At 47.6% G+C, this 18,068-nt stretch overlaps 2 protein-coding genes across 5 annotated transcripts; one reads left to right on the forward strand and one right to left on the reverse strand.

Moving 5' to 3' along the window:
- Nucleotides 1-442: 442 nt before the first annotated feature.
- LOC113954847 (polymeric immunoglobulin receptor-like) lies at nucleotides 443-12,023 on the forward strand. 2 transcript variants are annotated; one of them, XM_027659667.1, is made up of 11 exons: nucleotides 443-574; nucleotides 5,304-5,399; nucleotides 5,597-5,929; nucleotides 6,103-6,435; nucleotides 7,033-7,356; nucleotides 7,757-8,071; nucleotides 8,958-9,105; nucleotides 9,599-9,717; nucleotides 10,036-10,161; nucleotides 10,283-10,341; nucleotides 11,245-12,023. In XM_027659667.1, exons 2-11 carry the CDS (start codon nucleotides 5,318-5,320, stop codon nucleotides 11,368-11,370), a joined length of 1,965 nt encoding a protein of 654 aa, XP_027515468.1. In that variant the 5' UTR covers nucleotides 443-574; nucleotides 5,304-5,317; the 3' UTR covers nucleotides 11,371-12,023. The 2 variants fall into 2 exon arrangements, with proteins under 2 accessions (XP_027515468.1, XP_027515470.1); XM_027659669.1 differs by having other exon boundaries at nucleotides 8,961-9,105.
- Nucleotides 12,024-14,261: 2,238 nt separating this feature from the next.
- LOC113954849 (interleukin-20-like) lies at nucleotides 14,262-18,004 on the reverse strand. Of its 3 annotated transcripts, none has more exons than XM_027659673.1 (6): nucleotides 17,224-18,004; nucleotides 16,263-16,439; nucleotides 16,104-16,169; nucleotides 15,536-15,688; nucleotides 15,061-15,135; nucleotides 14,262-14,953 (listed from the first exon to the last, which is right to left on the reverse strand). In XM_027659673.1, the coding sequence occupies exons 2-6, from the start codon at nucleotides 16,419-16,421 to the stop codon at nucleotides 14,876-14,878; spliced, it is 531 nt and encodes a 176-aa protein (XP_027515474.1). In that variant the 5' UTR covers nucleotides 16,422-16,439; nucleotides 17,224-18,004; the 3' UTR covers nucleotides 14,262-14,875. The 3 variants fall into 3 exon arrangements, with proteins under 3 accessions (XP_027515474.1, XP_027515472.1, XP_027515473.1); XM_027659671.1 differs by having other exon boundaries at nucleotides 17,008-18,004; XM_027659672.1 differs by lacking the exon at nucleotides 17,224-18,004 and having other exon boundaries at nucleotides 16,263-16,669.
- Nucleotides 18,005-18,068: the final 64 nt, after the last annotated feature.

Genomic DNA, 18,068 nt, shown 5'->3' on the forward strand with positions numbered 1-18,068 from the left:
AATGGGAAACACAGTCACAGCTCAAGGGTGGTGCTGCAATGCCAACAAAGAGGAGGGAGCTCAAAATTAGACCCCCTAAGGCTCCCCAGTGTCTTTGTGCCGGGCACAGGTACCATCCTCAAACCAAGGCTGCCTGGCTCCTGTCCAAGCAAAAATCGGACTTGACCCCGTGGAGACTCCTTCCTAAAGGAGTCAGAGGTGCCCTGGACCATTCCTGGGAGCCCACCCACCCTCGGGGTGGCTGCTGTGGAATGGGGGGTGTAATCAGGAGGTAAATCAGAGGGTGCACCCTCGGAGGGACAGCAGAGCTGGGCCGGGCATTGGCTCCCCGGCTCTCACGTGGGGTGGTGCTCACCTGCCAGAGCTTTTGGATGCTATTCCTTTAAGGCACAACAGGTGGAAATGCAGGGCTAAAGGAGTATTTAAACCAGCCTGGCACTGCCAGAGCCCTCGTCCTGCTGGGACAGGGAGGCAGGACACTCACAGAAGGTCCCGGGGTCACCAGCGGACTAAGAGTGGTCAGCCTGAAAGAAAAAGCAAGAAGCACAAAACTCCTGCAGAAGGAACTTCAGGTGTAAGTAGTGCTGCTTCTTTGTCTTTTGGAAATGCAAAATCTTTCTTACTACCTCTTTCAGGTGGGGAAGGAGAAGAGCAAGAATCTGGAGCCACTTTTGAGGGTTCTTCCTCGCACGTGTAGAGAAGCAGCAGGTCTCAGTGGTGGGAGGCTGATTTCTTGTGAAAGAAGCTCAAAACCACAGGAACAGGGTTGTGACAGTTATGTTTTCTTCTCTGCAGTAGTTTTTTTAATCTTTCCTTTCTGGAAAAAAAAAAGAAAAAAAAATAAGGATAACTATCATTACAATATTTGCATTAAGTATTAACCTAGAAAATAACAAATGTTAGTAAATATTACTATAGCAACCTAAAGCTTTGCTACTCAGCCTAAGGTCATTATGGTCTTTTGAGTTACAAGAGGCAAATTTTGAAATTTAAGAGGAGAATTGGTGCAGTTATGTCCTAAAGGAGCTCTGAGGAGCTCTCAAGCTTGTACAGCTATCAGGAAGATAAATAAGAGAATGGTCTGGGCACAGTGTCCTAAAACTGAAATCAGAGAGTCCTTTCACACTCAGATCAAGAGTGAAGGTGTGGGTTTCTGCACACCCTGCAAAGAAAACATTCATACAGGATTTAATACATTCCATCTGAAGCACAGAGAAATATCAGCTCCTAATTGTTAATGAATCCTGCACTGGCACTGTCCACCCATCCAGGGGCTGTACAGTGAGTTGGGCCATGGGATGTTCCTGCTCCCTGCAGCAGGAGTAGAATTAAACTATAGAATAGTTTAATATTAAACTATAATTAAATGCTTAAATTAAATAATAATTAAATAATTAAATAGTAAAAATTAAATAAATAAATAAAATAATGAAATATAATTAAACTATAGAATAGTTTAATAGTGTCAAAGTTGGTTTCGCTTTCCAGCCCAAGAAACACATGAACCATGACACTCTTATCTGAAAAGCAACAAGTTGGTGCATGGGACACCTAACACCATAAAGGAATATAAAATTAGGTCACATGTTGATGAATCTAACAGCTTAAAGGAACATAAAATCAGGCCAGCAGCACAATCTTGGCTGGGATTTCAGTCACTGCCATGAGGGCTGTCTGATTGTTCTGTTTCATTTCTTCTCTGGAATATATTGCTCATGCAGGGCAGTGTTTAACTGACAAACAGTTTTAGGTGGGAGGGTCACAAACACTGCAGAAATTCCTAAAAACTGCTGATTTCTTAATATGTCTTGATAACCTTCAGTAAGTTCTGCCCAGGCTTTTCTGCTCACTGTATCACAAAAGGAGCACTTCCTATTTATCTTTTCCATATTGTGAAGGAGTTTGCAACTTGAAATGTTTATTTTCTGTATGTGTTTAGGTCAGCTTGATCTTTTATCTGAGAGTTGATTCCTCGTTCTCAACTCCATAAAAATGGGGTGAAATGGTGGCTTTTCCCCATCCCACTACAGCAAACAAAACTCACAGTAAGGTAATATATACAGTGACCTTGATGAGCAAAGTAAAGATGGGGATAACCCAGTCCTGTGCAGGAAGAAATCTGTTGCTGTACCCTTTTTTGGGGGCTCAGAATTCTTCAGCACCTCCATAAATCACCCTTAGCACAAATGCCAGTGCTGCTCCTCACCAGTACAACCCTTAATGCTGGTCTTCCTTTAAAAGGATTTGAGGGGGGAAATATTACATATATATAGAATATGTATATCACCCATATGTTATTATTTCTTCAACTGTTTGAATAACAGCAAACATTCCACAAAAGAGAGGGGCTCCCAGGCTGGAATGACAAATGGCACGACTAAATCCTCGTGTTTTGTCCATCCCACTGCACGGCCTTGACATTGGTCATTATTAAAAGCAATAGTTAATAGCTAATGGATTGGGCTGTGCTGATCCCTGGCAACTTCCATCAGGACCTCTGAGGAGCTGGCATGCTCCTGGTGCAGCTGAGTCAGCAGAATTTGGGAACTGGACTCTGGTATTTCATACCCAGCCAGAGCAGCTGCTTGCTCACCTTTGCAGAACTCGGGGATCAGTTCCTGATCTCTTCCCAATCATTATAAATCTGAAGATATTTCTCCCTAGGGCTGACAGATTCCCAAAAGCACAAGAGAAATGCAGGGAAGGTCTTGTCATGGCTGAGGTTTGGAAGAGCCAACCTGGTCAGAGAGCACCTGGGAAATATCAAAATGCAGGCAAACAACAGTGCTGGAAGGGAAGGTGATGGTCCCAACCCAGGTCAAGCCCGTGGTGCTGAACCAGAAAAGTCCACACACAGTAGATTAGGAAACACAGACAGAGAGGTCTCCTACCACACCTACTGCTGACCAGCCTCCTGCTGCCTGCAAAGGCACCATCAGCCACTTTCTGTGGACAGACACACTGAAGGTATGTCTATCTAAGAAAGAGGGACTGACTATGGAGTTTGAGGGAGGCTCTGACCTCCCCAGAGCTTTACACACAGCATTAAAATGTCTTTATCACTCAGTGGAGGTGCAGTGAGGTTTAGAGCACATCTCCCATCTGCAGAAACACCAACACGAGCCACTTACCTGCACTCCCTTTCACGTGGGCTCCGCAGGCTTTTCTGCTCCCTGGAGCTCTGAGGTTTGGACCTTCTGCTCTTCAGCCAACATCCTTTGAAAGCCATAAGGAACAAGAGCTCTTTCACCAGCAGCTTCATGAAATTCTCCTCCAGCAGCTCGAGCAGCACTTGCTCCTCGCGGAGCAACCAGCAAAGCTCGTGACACCCCTTCTGTGGGTTAGGAATGTCACTGTCCTTGTGCCACACAGCACTGGAGGCAGGGAGGGGGTTTCCAGCCATCCAGTGGAGGTTCAGAGCGGGTTTTTACGTAACAAAGTGGCTGTGCCTGCTCAGACCTGCCCTACCTGGGAGTTTTCACCATTCCTTCAGGGAACGGGGGAAGGTTTTAACAGCATCTGAGAAAACAGGACTGGAGGCAACTCAGAGCTGCAGATGCTGGTTGGGCAAGAACACAGGAACCACTGTTTTTGGTAGACACAAGTGCACATGTGTCCCCAGAGACAGAGAGGCAAAAATTCCTTCCTGTTCCAACATACTTATGAAGATCCTGGTGCCACCACTTGCACACCTCTCTGGAGACAGCCATATCTTTGTTCCAAAAAAGAGATCTTGGTAAGCCTTCCCTACCTGATGAAACAAAATTTGGGTCTGTAACCCAAAAATAGTTGATTTTTTTGGAGAAGAAGCCAGAATAAGAGATTACTCAAATGTCACCAAAATGGGAAGGCTGAGCTGGGATCATACTTGCACCACAGAGGGAGGGCTGGAGGGCAGTGAGGTGACCATCAGCCAGAGGAATTGCTAGTTAGCCAGGGGCAAATATCAAGGCCCTCTTTGTGCCATATTGTTTGCTTTCTGCAGAATATGTCGTGTTTATCTTGTTGGCTACTGCTGGGATATGTATGAAAGAGCATTTTTCATGCTCAGTGAGTTAATTATTAGCCCTGGACAAGTAGCCATTGAGCAAGTGGGAATCACAATACAAGGAAGAAGGCACAACAGAACACCTTTCATCTTAACAGGGAAATAAAACCCTTTTTCTCCTGCCGGGAATTACCCTTAATAAAAGAGTGTCACTCGATGCCCTGAAATCAAATTCCTCTGATTGTTTATAAAGATTTGCCTTGGCACCTCTCATCATCTCTTATGGGTCTCTTCCAGCTCAGTGTATTCTATGAACTTGGAATGGGCAGGGAGATCAAGAGCCATGCACATTCCCACCACTGCACTGGGCACTGTCCAACAGCACAGGCAGCTCAGGCCAAAGAAAACAGTTGAGTCAATTAAGAGCCTTGGTTTCCTCCGAGCCATCACTCTGTCCAAAAACAAAGGGAAGGTCAGAAATATTCATCCTGAAGATTATGGACGTATTTCAAGAGATGCAGCTTGGTTTGTTATTGCCCGTCACTGGGTCCTGGCCCAGGGTTAATTTGGGTGCAGTAGGTTGGACAGGTGGGACAGGGCTTTACTTGGTTAAAGTCTGATTCTTGGAGGAGCAGGGCTGAGGTAAATCCCTGCAGCTCACTAAGCTGGAGCAGAGGAAAAGGGGAAAAAAGTAGAGGTGAAAATATTACCGTTTTTCTCTTTCACGTGTCCTTGAAGAGATCAGGGAAACAAAGAGCAGGAATTAAAAACAGGCTTCAGTCAGGAACTCTGCTCTCTGACAGAAGGAAGAAAGTTTTACAATGAGTGTGGTGAGGCACTGGAACATTTCATCCAGAGAAGCTGTGGCTGCCTCATCCCTGGAAGTGTCCAAGACCGGGTTGGATGGACTTGGAGAAACCTGGGCTAGTGGAAGTTGTCCCTGCCCGTGGCAGGAGATGGAACCAGAGGACCTTTAAGGTCCCTTCCAACCCAAACCATTCTATGATCCCTGCTGATACCATCCTATCTACTCTGAAAAGCGAGGCTTTGGACCTCTCCCAGATCTGGCACTTGGAGTAATCCATCACCATCATTGCACATGTACTGAAAACCAAAAATGAAGAGACCCGCAGGCAAGAACAGAGTTACCAGCTTCCTCTTTCCCATTAAATTCCTTGACAAAAGCAATTAAAACCCGTATTTCTCTCTCCTTCAAGTGGCCACCACCCTCATATCCTCCAAGCAAAAAAAGTTTTAGATGACTAAGTTAAATTTTGTGGGTGTGGTTACTCACCAACTTCGGTGTCTTTTCCAGGGAATGCAAGAAAAATGGCTTTGCTAGCACTCATCTTCCTCCTTGCCCTCCTCCCAGCTGGATCTGCAAAAAGCAGACACCTCCCCAAGGCAACAAGTAAGTGTGACTGGCCTGGGGCACAGCTCTTGTGGTGGCACCATCGGGGAGCAGCTTCGCCTCACCAGTGTCCACCACTGCCATGGGACCTTCTCTGGGCACCTGGTGCTGAGCAGCCCCGGGTCCACCCTCGCCCTGGGACACCTGAGCTGGGTGGCAGAGGTGACATTTACAGCCAGCACGTCTTCCTCTTGCAGTCTTGAGCCCCGTGTTCGGGCCGCGGCAGGTGTACGGCGTGGTCGGCGGGTCGGCGACCGTGACGTGCTTCTACCCCCCCACCTCTGTGAACAGACACGACAGGAAATATTGGTGCAGGCAGTCGGGCAGGAGCTGTGGGACTGTTGCCTCCACCAATGGCTACGTGTCCTCAAGCTTCAAGGGCAGGATCTCCCTCACTGACTACCCAGAGGCAGAAAACTTCCAGATCAACATCTCCTCACTTGCGTCGACGGACGCCGGCACTTACCTGTGTGGTGTTGGTGACAATGGCAGAGGCCTCTCCTACAAAGTCACTCTGAGTGTTTCCCAAGGTAATTACAGGCTTCTTAAAATATTATTTTCTCTTACATTTCCTCCCTCTTTTAAATAAGGCTCCACAGATCTCCTGTCCAGCATCTGAGAGCTCAAGGGGCTCCCTGCTTTCAGCAAACAGCAGTTTTCACTCCACGGGCAGCAGGCCCTGACTGTGTCTCTGTATTCACAGATCCACCTGTACCCGAGGCAGCTGAGCTCTTCTACGTGAAGCTGCACAGCACCTGGACTGTGATCTGCAGCTTCGGGTCGGAATTTTCCACCTGGAGGAAATACTTGTGCAAGATGGAGGGAGAAGATTGCCACGACATCATCGATAACCAAAACGGTGTCATTGATGAGGATTTCAAAGGGCGAGTTCTGCTGAGCTATGAGCTGTCTGCAGACTCAGTCAACATCATGATGACTCAGATGGACTGGGAAGATTCAGGCTTGTACCGGTGTGGGGCCGGTGAATATGGGAAAAATGGAAAATCCAAGGAACTGGATGTGTTTATCTATGAGGGTAAGCTATTCCCAGTGCATTTTAGACTTCATCTCTGCTTCTCTTTAGAAGCATTGCTAGCAGTCTTGCTTTATTTAACAAGAACTTTTATTTCCATTTGCAGGCTGCTATTATCCTATTCTTCATCTAGATACTTCTTCCTATTTATTTAACTGTCTGTAATGCACTAAGCCATCACTAATAAAGCTTGTATCAAGACTTAGCTTTCCCAGCAGTGGCTGGCTATCTTCTCCAGCCCAAAACAACAGGAGACAACTGTTGTTGTCTCCCAACTGCCTCTTCAAGTCTTGATTCCTTAAATCTCAGTATGACTGATGTAGAAAGGAGAAGACTTGCCCTTCCTCTAGCAAAGGGGAAAAAAAAGCTTTGAAATGTCCATACACAAAGCCAATAAGCAGCCAGTGAATTTGGGGAAATGAAAGGCCTGACAGACTCTTTAGGATCAATTCCTGGCAGTGCTGGCTGCACCCCTGAGCTTTGCCTAACCTTGCTTTAGCCATAAGAGCTTTGTTTGATCTGATATTTATTTTCTTGGAAGATTTGCCACGTGGACACAGGTGAGACGTTTGTAACTGCTCATGTCATTTTTATCAACAGACAAAAACTTCCCTCAGATGAAGACCACGGTAACTGCGAAAACTGGAAGTTCGGCAACTTTCGAATGCCTCTATGAGCCTCTGAAGAAATCCTCAACGAGGATCTGGGCCAAGTGGGAAGCTAACAGATATAACTGGATCATAGACAACACAGGCAATGTGAGGCCACAGTATAGGGGAAGAGTGGCCATGTTTGAGAACCCAGATAACAGGACAGTCACTGTCATCCTGAACCAGCTGAGCGAGGCAGACAATGCCTATTACTGGTGCATAACAAATGAAGCAAAGGACCAGCAATCATCAGCTGAGCTGAAGGTCATAGAAGGTACGAGGTGGCGCTTTGGCAGTTCTCTGCCTGCTCAGTGGGTACAAAACCACCTCCTAAGCACCACAAACGAGCAAATCTGGCTTTTTGGGAAGAGACGTGAAGTCCAAACCTGAACTCACTTCAGTGGCTCTAAAATTGAAACACGTGGTTTCAGTTTTATGAGAAAGTGCTCACAAACATTTCTCGTGCAAATATTTCTTAAGCCTTGCAAAAAAAAAAAAAAAAGCCCCCCAGCTTTCACCCAGAGATGCATAAAGAGCATCCTTGGCATTAATTTAGCAATGTAGGGAGCACTTTCTCTCAGAGATCCACCTGCAGCAGCACCACTACCTCCTGGCTACCATTCCCACCAGTGCAACCACTAACATCAGCCTTGATGTTCCATTTGCTCTTGCAGGAAAACCTCAACTGACGGGAGAGAAGGAAGTGGAGGCACAGGTGGGCTCACGGGTCAATTTAACTTGTACCTACACGTGCGCCTACTACTCCTACGAGAAGTACTGGTGCAAGTGGAGCCCCAGCGGCTGCTCCATGTTGCCAGCTTCTGATCTGAGCCAGCTGGGGCCACAGGCAAGCTGCAGCACTTCCAACAGGACAGTTATCCTGAGCTTTGACTCGGTGACCGAGGAAGATGCGGGGTGGTACTGGTGCGGGGTGAAGAACAACGGCCTCTTCGGGGAGACCATGGCAGTGCAGCTGTCGGTGACCGCAGGTGAGCCCCAAGGCAGAGGTTTTCCTGCTCCCCTGGGCTGTGGATAACTCTGCCTTGTGCCCAGGAAAGTCCTCTCCGCAGCCACTAGGTTGCAGCACCTCAAAACACAAGTGCTGTACACCCGGGCAGCCTCCCAGCAGGTGCCAACATCGCCCCGATGCTGCACAACTTGCCATCAAAGTTTTCATCCACTCGTTGGTTTTGGCTTCCTGGTCCCCACCAGTCTAAATCTCACTTCCTTCCACACCAATTTTACTGTTAGCCCTGCCCTTCCTAATTGTTGCTGTTACAATTTGTAGCATCATTTAGTTTCAACCACGTCTTCACCAGGTGAAGAACTGACCTAGTTCAGAGACTTATCTTGCTCCAGGGAGCTTCTTAGCTTAGGAAACAAGTGTGCAACAGGAGAGGAAAGACGAACACCAACAACAGGGGGCTTAATCTCAGCTTTGGTGCATTATTTTGGAATTAAGATGTTTTTTTCTCGTGGAGGAATATTGTTAGAAGCAGAGAAAAAGCAGAGCACTGGATATCCCATATTTAGCCATCCTAAGTGGATGATGGTCATTTCATTGCCTTTGGGGGTAAAGGAGCTAGAAACAAAAGCAAAGCAAGTATTCAAAACTCATTCTGAAACATTAGAGGCAGAACTTAGCAATGCAAGAATTTTTCAAAAGTTTGTAGGCAGAGAGAGCCTACATGAGATTTCTGCAGCAAATTATTTGCCATGAGATTCTTTCAGATCTCAAACCCCCATTTTAAAGAGCCCCTCATGCAGAGCCAAAACCCACAGCAGCTCCACGTCCACCCAACACATCCAGCTGGTTTTTGTGTCCCCACCTCCATGCTGCTGCTCACTAACCACACTTCCTTCCCTGGGATACAACAGGAAGGGATGCCAAGCACGACCCAGAGCTCCTGGATGTTGATGCCCCCAGCCACGCTGAGTTCCCCAACCATGTTGAGCCTGGCCCTGGACCCCGAGGAGGAGCCTACAGTGAATCTGGGGTGCGAAGTGGAGCTGCCCCAGCAAGGTTGGTTCTCTCTGTCATTGATAATTCTTTTCAGGTTTATATTAACCCATTGTGGGTGCTGTGTTTGTGCACCGTGTGTGTGGTTTAGCAACAAAAAAGTTCTTGTCCTGAAAGAACTTTGCTCAAAACATCAGAGAAAAAGAAGAGGGAAAAGCTACAGCAAAGGACAACATGACCTGAAATTATTCTGTAGGTCAAGAAAATGGTGCCAGAAGGGAATGATTAGATATTCCAGATACAAAACAACTACTTGAAAGTACTTCTGTTAATATTGGAGGAATTTCCTTCACACATTTATAACCAAGCTGCTGATGCAGCTATTTTGGCACAACCTCTATACTATATTTTTATTTGGATTTTTTTAATTTTATTAGGATCCAGTTCACTAAGTGAATTGCATCAGGCTCGCTCAGAATTACCATCCTATACAGATTTAGACTGCTGGACTTTCAAATACGTTATTTGTAGTGATCTCTCTTTCCCTCTATTCCAGCTCTGATCAAGGCCATGGCTCCAATACTCTTCCTTTAGTGCTGGGCCCCGTTGCTGCCCTGCTCCTGATCATTGTGACAGCTTTTGCCATCGTTAAATACAGGCAGATGAAGAGATCTGGTGAGTTCCTACCTTTCCTGTCTCTCAAGAAACATCAGCAATATTAAGATGAAGGCAACACCTTTGTGCCTTTGCTGGACTGAGCTGCTCTCCTGGTTACCCACCATGTGATGGGCAGGGAAGGGACCTTGCTGGTCCCACTGACCCCATCCTTGGAGCTCCAACACCCAGAACAGTGCCCAGCTGAGACAGAGCCCACCCCTGTGTGTGCTTTGCACCTTGTATCCCACAGCATTGCCTCACACAGAGGGCTCAGGTGCCAACGTGCTCACACCAGCTCTAAAAAGAGGATTGATTTATTTCCCCCTCTCTTACCAGACCTGGTGTCCATCGGGAGCTACAGGACGAACATCAGCATGTCAGACTTTGAGAGTGTGAAGGATTACAGTGCCAGCAACAGCGCCTGTGTGAAGGAGAGCCAGGAGACTGCCATTGGAGGGGACGGTAGGGTGCTGGCTCCAACCCCCCCCGGGGTCAGGGGTCTGCAGAAGGACCCCACAAAAGCCACAGAAATGCCTGCCCACCACTACCCCCCTCCCTAACACCTCCCTTTGCCTCCCTGCAGAGTTCATCACCACCAAGGACACCCCAGAAAGTGCCGCCGAGGTGAAGAAGGCAAAAAGGGTAAGAGGAGGCAGGAGAGAGGCCACTGACCTGGGAGACACAACCACAGCCCTCCAGTCTCTGCCAAAGGGGCTGCCTTCCTCCAGGGGCCTTATTTATACCCAGGTGCTCTCCATCTTACTTGGATCCAGCACCTGCTGCAGATCAACCTCTGTGGGAAGGACCTTACCCCTTTCCTGACTCCATGTTCTAGTGGAGACAGTAACAGCAGTCACCTTGCTTCAAACAGTAAACCAGGTCAGCCCCAGTTTGCATCAGGAAAGTTGGGGTTGTTACCATAGAGATGAAACACTGGGACAAGCAGTTGGCCAGAAAACAGAGCACATCCCACCTTCCACCCCTCCCACACGTGGGCAGTGGTTCAGGGGGTGCAGATAGGCAGGGAGGGCTCTGCCATTGCAAGGGCTGTGACTTGTTCCTGCAATTCCCGCCTTTCCCTGCCTCTACTTTTCCCTGCCATCTACTCCCCCACCCCTCCTTTTGGGGAAGATCATGGTCAAGTGGCAGCACTGGGCAGTAGCTGAAGGTGCCAGGTGCAAACCTGTGTTTTTCCAAGTCCTACCCACAGGTGAGATGTGGGTGTTGTAAGTGTCAAGAGCTGGACTGGAGCAATAATGGAAACAGGAAACCAGTAAAGCCTGGCAGCTTTAGGACAGGGAGCTGGATGCCAACACACAGGGACAGGCTTGCCATGGAGTCCCAAACCCACAAACATTTGGGGCCTTCCCAGGGCTGAGCAGAGGAGTGATGCTCACACCAGCACCGACCCTCTGGATCCTCCCACTCATCCACTCTGCCCGTGTCATGTTGAGACCCTCACAGCCCACAAAATGCTGCCTTTCCCCTGCCACGTGCTGCTGGCCATCCCCAGCCACCTAACTGTGTCCTCCTGTCCTTCCCCAGAGCTCCAAGGAGGATGCTGACCTCGCCTACTCCACCTTCCTCCTCACCTCCGGCAGCATCGCTCAGGGTGGCCCCGGGGGGGACAGCACAGCCCTGGACGTGTCCCCCTCCCAAGAGCAGGTCTGAGGGTCAGGGATTGAGAGGAGGCAGCGACTGGGACCGGCTCTACCCTGAGGATCACACCAAGCCATCAGCAAGCACACACACTGTTCATTGCTACCACGATTTGCTATAGCTTGACCTTTTTTTTTTTTTTTTTTTCTTGCTTAAATTCAGCTTCAAGCGGTGATTTAGGAGGAATTGTTTGATGCCAAATGGGGCTGGGCTGGAAGTGCAGGGTCTGAGTGAGCAGGCTGGACTGGGAGACCAAGTGGCTCATCCCACCAACAGTTCCAACAGGCTCTCACAGGGCAGAAGGCACATTTTAAAAAAGTCCCATTTTCTTTCAAAGGCAGCTGGAAAACCCTTTAGAACAGCATCTGATGCTTTTGATTCCTCTAAGCTTTCTTGACCTGAGGGCAGCACCTGCAGACCAGACATGGTCTGAAGTGTTTTCATGCACAAGCAATAAAGAATATCAGTGGCTTTCAGCAGACCAGGGAACTCAATCCGTGGGAGAGCACGGGGAGATCACACCCAGACAGACACAGTAAGGGTGGGACAAGCTGAATATTCCCCAGATAAAGCAATATAGGAAGCAGCAGTGATGAAGAAGTGATGAAGCAGAGAAGCAATTTTCCCTGAGCACCAGGAATGGGATAGGCTGGTACCTTACCTGACGAAGAGAAGGGCTGTGGAGGGGTTTGAAAGGGACAGGGTAGAAACTGCACAGGAATTCAAATTCCTGACCTTGTGCTGCTGAAGTGCAGCTCTGAGACCAAGCCATAAAATATAAAGACTGGGAAGCATCACCCTGGGTAGGGTCTGATGTGACTGTGTTATGATAACGCCACAAAATATTTCTGGTTTAGTAAAGTATTAGCTGCCTTTAAAAAATGAAAACAGTGTCATGGCTCAGGGAGGTGCTGGAAAATGGCTGTTACCTGAGAGACACTGAGCTTCACCAAGGATAAAACACAAATTATTCCTGAATCATGGACTTCCCCAGAGGGCAGCAGCCCCAACAGCATTTGTGTTTTCACATCTCCAGTGCAATAGTCATCACCTTGCCCATAGCAAGGCTGGGACCTCAAAGGTCAGGTTACAGCTCGCCTACCTCCTCTCCAGGGCTCCATCCCCTCATCAGCACAGTGGGAAGGGGCTTGGATACTGGAAAAGGTGTGGAGGGGCCAGGACAGGTCTGTGCCTGCCCAGAGTTGCTGGAAGTGAATGACTGACTCTGCTGGAAAGTGTCCCCGGGGTGAGCAGTCACAGAGCAGCAGGAGAACGCTGAGGTTTGGAAATTTCTGAGAGGAGAAAAATCCCTTTTGCTCTCCCTTTGTGAATCCACTTCCTCTTCAGCCTGCCCAAAGGCGTCCTTCCCTCAGCTCCCACACCTCCCTGGGAGCAGCTGGGATGAGCTCCTGGGAGAGGAGCAGGGGCTGAGAAAGGGTTGAGCATCCTGGCTCTGCCTGCACCCCTCAGCCCTGGCAGCTGCCTGCCTGAGACCCCTGCTCCTTCCCACTCCTGATGCTTCCAGCTGGCACCTCAGTTCCAAAGGGGAATGGCCCTGGGCTGCTGCTGCTGTGCTTTGCAATGTAAAATCCCTGGTTTTGATGGAAGCAGCAAAGCAGGTGTGGGCTGGGGCATGCAGCACTCTGCACAGGCTGTGAGCACTGAATAGGATCAATAGTGAGGACTGTGACAGCATAAGCTGACGATGTGGAATAAAACCCACACATCTCACTCAAGCTGTGATCCAGAGCACACCACAATCCATGGAAAAGTCCACAGGGAGCTCACCTGACTCTTCACCAGTGTGTCAGCTGATTTTCAGGGGTCAGTGGTGAGCTGTGGTATCTCACTGCATCACAGCATCATTCCCAGTGGTTATTCTTTAACAGGGAATCATGGTATGGGCTGTACCTGTGGGGTCTTAAAAGGGTTGGTTTCAAGAGTGATGGAGCTGAAATACCACCTTTCAGAGCCTGGAGGGATGTATTCACCCTGACACCTGGACAAATGAGAGTCACTGAAAAAAAAAACAAACACAAGAAAGCAAATTACAAGAATCAAAGCCCTGAGAGGCTTCCCCTTGGCCTAAAGAAATAGCTGAGGGAGGACAGTGAGCAATCAGGGAGACCTTTCCTTTGAAAAAGTGAATCACCAAATCTGGTTTGATGGCAGAAGTCTGACCAGGGTTCTTCTGTGATGGAGATTAAACCAAAGTAGGAACTCAGTTGTCCTTGGGGACACAAGGACCTTATTCTATGGGAACAAAATCCTGCCAAAGAACCTCTTCTGCAGTTGAAGCATTCCTGGTGTCACCTCTGTAGCACCATTAGTAGTTGGTTGCCCAAGCTGGGAACAGCCAGCCCTTCATCCATCCTGGCTGCTGAGGCCTGGCCATACCCACGGGCTGGAAAGGGAGACCTGGAGAGTTTTGGGCTGTCCCATGGGAACAGAGATGCTGGGAAGAGGCTTGTGCAAGCCTGAAGGATTCACACCAGAAGCAATGAGAGCTGCTCAGAGCCAGGGGAGAGCACAGAGCCCCCTGGTTGTGCCCATGCCACCATGGCAGGCAGGACTTGTGGGACACCTTGCTTAGCTTAGTTGACTTTTAGAGCAAAACACACCAAATCAGAGCTTTACCCTCTAGTCTTACTCAAGTCTTATGTCTGATGGATGCAGCAGGAAGACTTGATCACTTGAAATACTAAGACTAAGCTGCTACCAGGGACACAAACACCCAACTGCTCAGTGAGTTCAGAAAGTTTTACCAGCAAGAATCATATAATTCCTCAGAATTCTGACAGACTCAGCACAGTTTCGAGTGGGGTTTATTTACAGTCATTGCAACCAATTTCCACAAAACTCACTACTGAGTGTCAGTAAATTGCACAACACACACAGGAGCATTTTTCTATTCAGCAACCACATATCTTGCACAGAAACTTTTTTACTGATAAGGCAGAAAATATCATCTCAAAAGGAAAGACAGACCTCTAAGGTCTCACACACCTTCTAGGACCTATTCTTGGAAGCATTTCTCACACTGTGCACCTTGTTTGAGCCAGGTCCATCAGTGGCAGCAGCCCTGTGAGACTGAGTCCAGGTTTAAGCTGCACCAGAGTCCTTCCAGCACTCATGAATACACATTTCCTATCTGAATATACATTCCCTACACAGAAAATTTATAACTTAAACAACAATTTTATTACATGGTCACAGCTTATGTCTGCCAGCAAGAGAAACCCTTTGAGCTCTTTCCCTTGGAGCATCCTTTGATAGAAGCCAACAAAGCGAGGGCAGCGCTGATTTAATCAAACTCGTTATTTCCATCTTAATGAAGACTCTGTTGGTGCCTTCACTGATGTGCCTGGCTAGCAAAGCACTCTGACTGAACCCAGCTGGAATCAGTGAGGAGCTGCACTGATACAGGGCATTTTTGTCCCTCTCATCACTGGGGTGTGCAAGGTCCCAGCAGCTCCATCGGCCCCGGCCGTGGTGGGTCGTTGATGCCTCCTGCTCCCTAAGGAGATTTCTCCATCCAGTCTAACAGGATGTCCAGCTCACCCAGGGATTTCATCGCTGCATTTGTGACATTCAGCTGAAATGGGATAAAGGAAGAAGCTGTGAGCACAGATAATGAGTACAAACCAACGTAAAGAGGATCTAAATATCTGTGTTAATCACCAGACTCAGGCACCAACTCACCCCTTCATAGTTTGCAAGTATTTGCTTAAATTTCTCAGTGGATTCCTGCCCACACATGCACTGATTTTGCTCATGCTAGAAAAATAAGATAAATTCGTTAGTTTGAGGAGTTACATTTAAAAATAATAGTTCAGTTTCTAATTATGCTGTAAATTATAGAACTGAGACCTTGTGAAACTGTGGGAAAGGCTGCAGGTCCCTGAATCAGACTTCAGCTAAGAACAGTTTACTTGACAGACACAGGGACAAGATAAATATTGTCCTTGAGGACCAACGTGGGAGTTTGTTTGCTGGTGAGTGGGCAAGCAGAGAAATTTCTCAGCGGCCAGAAACACTCTTCACATCACGCTGCTTTGTGTTCTCGTTGAAACCACTTGTATAAATAAAGACTTTGAACTTTATAAAGCTCTTGGGTTTGTTTATACACCAAATACTAACAGATGGAACTAAACTGCAGCAAAGAGACAAGACTTACACACTGCTCCAGTTTCCTCTTCATGCTGAGGAAGGAGTTGGCGATGCTGCTGATTTTTCGGTTCACATACGAATCCTCTGTCTTGCAGTGCTTGAAAACTTTGTCCACGTAGAAGTTGAAGAGGTGATGGGTGATGCAGCACCTGTCTGAAGACTTAAAGAACAAATTTCATTGTTAAAAGGTTATAAACCTGCAGCCACCAAGCCCCTCTCTAGAATAAACCACCTCTGAGAGGAAGCATGTTGTAGCTGAGCACAGCAGGACATTTTGATTCATATAAAGCTTCTTCAGTGCTGCTTGATTTATGCTTGTTATATATATATATGTGAAATTATTTTAGACTGCTTTTCCAGGAGATCCATCCTCAGGAAATCTCACAGAGTCAAGACAATAAACAGCTGATTTTCCAGCTGGGTGTTAGAGGCTGAGACCTGAAGCAGTGGCCAGTACCCAGTGCTTCAGGGTGTGAGAGAGCTGAAAAATGCTTATTTATAACATATTGCACCTCCCGAGACCACATTCCTCTGCTTTTGGATTCTTTAATGGCTTTTCACCCAAGGACACTCACGTTAACCTTGTGCAGGGAGTGGGGATGGGACAGGATGCTCAGGGTCCGGATGGGGTCTCTTGCTTGCTGCAAAGGAGAGCACAGAGATGGGGAAGGTTCCAGAGGGGCTTTGGGAGCTGCCAACTAAAGAGCTCCACGAGAGCCTGGAGAAATACTTACAATGTTGGCTTTAATTGCTGTGAAACCAGCCCTGATCTCAGTCATGCTCATGGAAACCCTGCAGGCTCCAAAATGCAGGATTTTGTTCTCAGCTGTGGGCATCAAATCCACCCAGCAGCACATGGAGAAGAGGTAGAGGAACAAGTGGGATCCCTTCATTTCAGCTGCCTGGGAGACCTGCTCAAGGAACACAGCATTGACTCGTTATCTTTGCTAAATAACACAATTGTGATATGAAAATATAAACATTTTATATAGCACTTGTAATGTACATCTCTATTAATAAAACCACACTGGGTAGCATCTCTTAGTCATGGGTTTTTTTACTCTTCATCAGCAAGAGAAAAAAAAAATCAAACCAAATCAAATATTTAATAGAAAAGCCCCAAGAGAAAACAAGGAAAAATAAATAAAATGCGAGTAAAAAAAAAAATTGCACGTAAATAGACATAGCTCTTCTGAAAAATATTTCACTGGAAAAATAAATATGGATATATATTAAATTTTTAAATGTCTACTAACTCAGAAGCAGCAGGAGGTAACTGTGACCGAAAGCAGCAGGTTCCAAAGTCAGATTCCCAAAGGAAAATGCTTTCCCTCAGGAATAACAGAAGTCAAACACAAGTTCTACTAGCACTGAAAATTAAGGTTATTAAGGAAAAAAACTATTTTAGAGACATGTTATAGGAATACAAGGAAATACCCACGAGCACATAGAGTAAAAGGATAAAAATCAGTGTTTTACCTTGTTCTTTGGTGTGGGTTCACCTGTCTCGACGATGTCTGACCTGGAGAGCTCCGAAGAACACGTTTTTATCCCGGTACCAGGAGGAAATAACTCTTGGATTAACTTTTGGGATTTTTCTTGCTTTTCCCGGCATGTATTTCCCTTTGTAATTTACTGAATTAATGAGCAGGGGAAAGGGACCAGTTCTCTCTCCCCCACAGGTGTTTTCCTCACCTACAGAGGCGGGAACTCTTGGCATCGCTGCGTCATTTTTCATTCGGGAAGAAGGATGTGACCAAAAGGAGGGACCATCATGGGCGTTGCATCCCTAAAATGCCAAGCTCAGGGGCTTCCCCAGCATGGAGCCAATGCTACCAAGTGATTCCTGGAGAGGGCCCCTTCCTGGCTTGTCACAGAGGTCTTGGGATGTGGGAAGTTGAGTGGCATCACCCCATGGTCCGAACACTCCAGGGCTTCTGGCACTGGACAAGGTGCTCTGGTAGAATAGCTGTGACTCAGGAAGTTGTCCAGACCTTTCTCCATCATTGTCCTGGCCTTCCCCTGCCAGGCTCAGGGAATTCTGCTTCCAGGCTCGTTCCTCAGGAGGGTTGACACTTATCTGCACTGTATGTCCCTGGAGAACAGGTACACAAGGTCAGGGATTTTGGATGGCACAGCTCCCACCTTGGTGGCAGAAGTCTCTTGGTCTCCAGGGTCACAGGTGACTTTGGTGATCATTATGCACAGTCCAAAGGTGTCACCCTACAGAGGGACAGAAATTTCACTCCAGCTTCTCAAAGTCCACCAGCCCAGCAGCAAAACAACAAGCCCATGATTACCTCACCCCAAGATTTCGCTGCTGAGTAAAACTGATGCAGGCAGGGTCCTCCAGCAGAGCAGACACATTCTCCCACCAACATTTCAGATCCAGGCTGCCCCCAGGGAGCCAGGGTTTGTCAGCTGGGGCATGCTGTCACATGAAAGTGGTACTACTGGTGCAAACCCCAGGCTGGTTCTCCTGTAACCCCTCTGGAGAGAGCCAAGCTCATTCTACAAACAAAAAGGAGCAGTTAAAAAAA

Source organism: Corapipo altera, unplaced genomic scaffold (genome assembly GCF_003945725.1).
Source record: "Corapipo altera isolate COAL_440 unplaced genomic scaffold, ASM394572v1 77b, whole genome shotgun sequence".
Classification (NCBI taxonomy): domain Eukaryota; kingdom Metazoa; phylum Chordata; class Aves; order Passeriformes; family Pipridae; genus Corapipo; species Corapipo altera.

Coding starts and splice junctions, on each gene's coding strand:
- LOC113954849 (XM_027659673.1), bottom strand. CDS start 16,421: ATGAAGGGATCCCACTTGTTCCTCTACCTCTTCTCCATGTGCTGCTGG. Junction 15,136..15,535: donor AGAGGAAACTGGAGCAGTGT/GTAAGTCTTGTC, acceptor TTATTTTTCTAG/CATGAGCAAAATCAGTGCAT. Junction 14,954..15,060: donor TACTTGCAAACTATGAAGGG/GTGAGTTGGTGC, acceptor ATCCCATTTCAG/CTGAATGTCACAAATGCAGC.
- LOC113954847 (XM_027659667.1), top strand. CDS start 5,318: ATGGCTTTGCTAGCACTCATCTTCCTCCTTGCCCTCCTCCCAGCTGGA. Junction 7,357..7,756: donor TGAGCTGAAGGTCATAGAAG/GTACGAGGTGGC, acceptor TTGCTCTTGCAG/GAAAACCTCAACTGACGGGA. Junction 9,718..10,035: donor CAGGCAGATGAAGAGATCTG/GTGAGTTCCTAC, acceptor CTCTCTTACCAG/ACCTGGTGTCCATCGGGAGC.